The following is a 4298-nucleotide window of genomic DNA, read 5'->3' as shown; positions in this document are numbered from 1 at the left end:
ACTATTTGATTTGGAAGTTTCCTCTCACAACAATGTAAGTAGTTTTTTCTGTACTTCCATTTTGTAATCATCTTGTTTTCCTCTTTGACATTCCTCTTGGCTTTGTGAAAGGGCGGTATAGTGCTTTACTGGTAGGCCTACAGTATGAGTGGGGGATGCGTGCACCAATGCAGTGAACCATCAAATGTGTCCTGATGCTGATGCCACTCTGCTGCAAGGGCAGAGACAAGGGCAGAGACAAGGGCAGAGAGGGCAGTGGCTGTGCCGTGTCCTCTGACCAAAGTGCATAGTCCTTTCCCCTCCGGCACTGTGGCGCCAAATGCACCTGTACACGACACATTACTATCAAGGACTCTTCGAAATCTGTGACCCCCTTTCTGACAGTACTCTGTGTGTTCCACAAAGGATGACAGAAGTGCAGTTTCCTCGGATACTGTTAAACAGTTTTACACACAGTTCTCTATCCTATTTAGTGTTCCCCAATGTTCAACCTTGAGAGGACCTGTATTCGGGAGCATGTTTGCATGGTGGATTGGGAGGATGCACAGTTAGTTCGTTGTCACCCAACTGCTGTCAGTTGACAAACAGGATTACAGGGCCTGCTCTGGGGAGCGGAGAGGCTTCTGCCCCTGTTCAAGTAACATGATGCACGGCACGGCACACCGCTCCTCTCCTCTACTCCGCTATGGTCACCAGACCAGACACACTGAGAATTACCACTGAAGGTCAGTGAAGTCAGACACTGAATGTCACAGCTTAGACACAGTTTGGGGAAGAGCAGGAATATTCAGATAAATACGTCTGTCTATGCTGTCTCCTGTCCTGAAAAATAGTAATTCCCTGCTCCTGCATTCCAGCGTAGCAGCCCTGGGATTAGGTAGCAGGGAGTTAAAAGGCAACAGAAACGTATCGATTAGAAGGAGTGAATCAGAGAGCCATGATGCCTTGAATAATAAATTGAAGGGAACACAGCCACCGCTTGTCAAATGGGGACTCTCATTACGAGGGGATAGACTCCTGCATTTCTCCCATTGGTTGATTCCCCCTGTAGATAAGCTGATGGATAAGTCACACCACGGGGCCATGGAAGCGTGTTACCAAACAGCAGGAAGTCTGACTGTCTCTGAGAAACTTAACATAGGTTTAAGTGAGCATTCCACAGCCCATTTATCCCCCCCCCCCCCCCCCCCCCGCTTTGACAGGTGTGCTTTGACAGGTATTTTCTAATCCTTGCCGTAAATGACTGGTTAATTAGAAGGAATTTATAGCACCAACACACACTCTCTCGCTCTCTCTCCCTCTGACTATGGTTCTGAGTATAGTAGAGTTGTAGTGAGCTGATGGACACAGATTAACTGCCTCATAATACTACTATCTCCCAGAGGTGAGGATATATTGGAAAACTGAGAAAAAACGGAGATGTAGTATGTGCAGGAGGTGGTACATGAACAAAAAAGCCCATACTGTAATATAGATCCAATCAGACTTCCTGAGGTACTAGATCCAGTGACCGACTGAAGCTCATGTTATTGTTTGGGCTGATCTTGAACAGACTTTAAGAGCAACACAGGCCTCAGTCTGTAACCGACTTAGACACCAGAGGATTTGGAGTTGTGGATACCGAGCCCAGAGCGTAATGTATTGAGTGGCTCGATAGCAGCAGAATTCCTCAAAGGCCCAACGCCACTCCGTGAAGCCAGAAAATCTATGATAGCAACAGGTCACATGACTCATCTATCAGGCCAGAATACGTTTTTCTCTCTTATATAGATATATCTGACAGTCTCTCTCTGCTCTGGCCCCCCTACATCATCCCTCATACTGTTTACTCCTGACCTGGCTGTCTCCATATCTCCCATCTGCTTTATCATCCTACCCGTCCCTTCTTCCTAGTCAATATCTCACTCTTTTATCACTTTGATTCCACTTACAGTAATTCTCCTCTCCCCACAACTCATCTTTCTCGACTTTCACAAAAAGAATATTCCAAAAAACATTCTTCTTTCCTTTCAAGTCCCGAATTAGACATCAAAGTCAGACGGCAAAATTTCAATTCAGAATCAAATCCCCAGTCTAAATGTAGCTACCTCCTCTAATTCGTTTCCCTCTCTCTCTCTCTCCTCTCTCCAGGCTGCGGGCTAGAGTTCCTGCTGGTTCTCTGTGGTCTGGAGCTATGCTGGTCCTGCCCACACCACTGTATCTGTTACACCGCGCCCAGTACCGTCAGCTGCCAGGCACACAACTTTCTGTCCGTCCCCGAAGGCATTCCCCCGCACAACGAGCGCATCTTCCTGCAGAACAACAAGATCCACCGGTTGCTGCAGGGCCACTTCAGCCCCACCACGGTCACACTGTGGATCTACTCCAACAACATCACCTACATCGAGCCCTCCACCTTCCACGGCTTCGCCCAGCTGGAGGAGCTGGACCTGGGGGACAACCGTCACCTGCGCTCCCTGGCTGCAGACACCTTCCATGGACTGGGCCGACTCCATGCTCTGCACCTGTACCGCTGTGGGCTCAGTGCGCTGCCCAGTAACATCTTCCAGGGGCTACGCAACCTGCAGTATCTCTACCTACAGGTACGTTGGTCACTGGGGCTCTATGGCACTCTGAGTCAAACGAAACAATGCTGGATTTTACATTTGAAAATACAATATATATACCCGTGGCTGTTAAGCTTTAGTTTCTCTGTCCTACTTTATAGTAGCCACATACCTTATAACCAAACAACATGTTGGTAGGTACAGTGTTACAGAGTACTGTAGGTGTATAACCTCTCCATTTTGCTGTGTTTGGCTGTTCTCAGGATAATCACCTGGAGTTCCTGCAGGATGACATCTTTGTGGACCTCCACAACCTGAGCCACCTGTTCCTGCATGGGAACCGTCTGTGGTCGCTGCACCAGAACACCTTCCGGGGGCTGGGGGCCCTGGACCGCCTGCTGCTGCACCACAACCAGCTGCAGTGGGTGGACCGCCTGGCCTTCCACGACCTGCGTCGCCTCACCACCCTCTACCTGTTTAACAACTCACTCACCGAGCTGTCTGGAGAGTGCCTAGCACTGCTGCCTGCTCTAGAGTACCTGCGCCTCAACGACAACCCCTGGGAGTGTGACTGTAAGGCCATGTCACTGTGGGACTGGCTCAAACGCTTCAGAGGTTCTACTTCGTCCGTTGGCTGCCAGGCCCCGGCCGAGCTGGCTGGGAAGGACCTCAAGCAGCTCCGCAAGGAGGACTTCCCCAACTGCTCTGGCTCTGAGTCTCTGCACCAGAGCAAGACCTGGGCCGGGACTGATAAGGTATCACTGAAGAAGGAGCCACACCCGGTGCCACCGCCTCACTCCCACCCCCACCGCCCTCACCACAACGAGGCACCACACTATCCCTCGCCGCCCTCGCCTCTGCCCCATCCGCCCCCATCCATAAACGGGGAGGGCCCGGGTTCAGAGGGACAGCCTGGGGTGGCGCCCCCTCAGAGGCCAGGCCGCGCTCGGAACTGCACCCGCCAGCGCGTCAGGGGAGGCAAGGGGAAGGGGCAGAACGAGGTGCATACCTTAAAGGAGATGGCCGATAAGGAGTATTCCTCGCCTGATTTTGAAGGGGGCAAATATGACCACACGTCCCCGGATGGCACCGTCACGCGGAGGAAGCATAAGTGCCCTCCCCAGACCACTGTTCGCCCCCCTAGTGGGGTACAACAAGCCACCAATAGGGCCACGTTCTCCCAGCCCTTAATACATCCCAACGCCATACTGGGAGCTTTGTTGCTCATGACCATTGCCCATATTCTCCGCTGACCTAGAGTGGGGGATAGATACTGGCTAAACATCAACAGTGCAGTCCTCAGACCTGCTCTAGCTCCTGCACACCAAGGCCTGTGTGTGTGTACTTTGTGTGTGTGTGTGTGTATGTGTGGTTGTGTGTGTAAAACATTGTGTAGGGAGCTGTTTAGACTCTGAAATAGACTTTCAAACATCAACATCAAATGTGAAAAGACTCACGCCACTGTGTGAGGGACGGGGAGTGAGGAAAGACGAAAGGAAAACACAGAACACGCTTGCACTGCCACTGTTGCCATTATGTTCTCATTTCCTCTTTCTGTCTGAGTCTGTCTTTGACTCTGCTGGAGCACAGATAACCAAACTTTGGGGGAAAAGAAAGAGATGTTGAAATGCAACAATTTAGCTATGAGATAGTTAGGCTCTAAGGGAAAAGTGTTGAAGCCAGCTTTAATGATCAGTTCACAGTTTGTAAATCCTTATTGAGGGGGTGAATTAGAAAACAGATGACGTGGTG

The 4298-nt window shown here is 50.6% G+C and overlaps 1 protein-coding gene across 1 annotated transcript; it reads left to right on the top strand.

The window, feature by feature from the left end:
* Window positions 1–685: 685 nt before the first annotated feature.
* Window positions 686–3799, top strand: rtn4rl1b (reticulon 4 receptor-like 1b; the record flags this gene model as incomplete). The annotated part of the gene is made up of 4 exons (XM_084143189.1): window positions 686–725; window positions 1052–1147; window positions 2131–2582; window positions 2810–3799. The coding sequence occupies 4 exons, from the start codon at window positions 686–688 to the stop codon at window positions 3797–3799; spliced, it is 1578 nt and encodes a 525-aa protein (XP_083999315.1).
* Window positions 3800–4298: the final 499 nt, after the last annotated feature.

This window comes from Coregonus lavaretus (assembly GCF_964263955.1).
Source record: "Coregonus lavaretus genome assembly, chromosome: 26".
NCBI classification, from domain to species: domain Eukaryota; kingdom Metazoa; phylum Chordata; class Actinopteri; order Salmoniformes; family Salmonidae; genus Coregonus; species Coregonus lavaretus.
The sequence above is the reverse complement of the archived record's forward strand: the minus strand, read 5'-3'. Positions and strand labels throughout refer to the sequence as shown.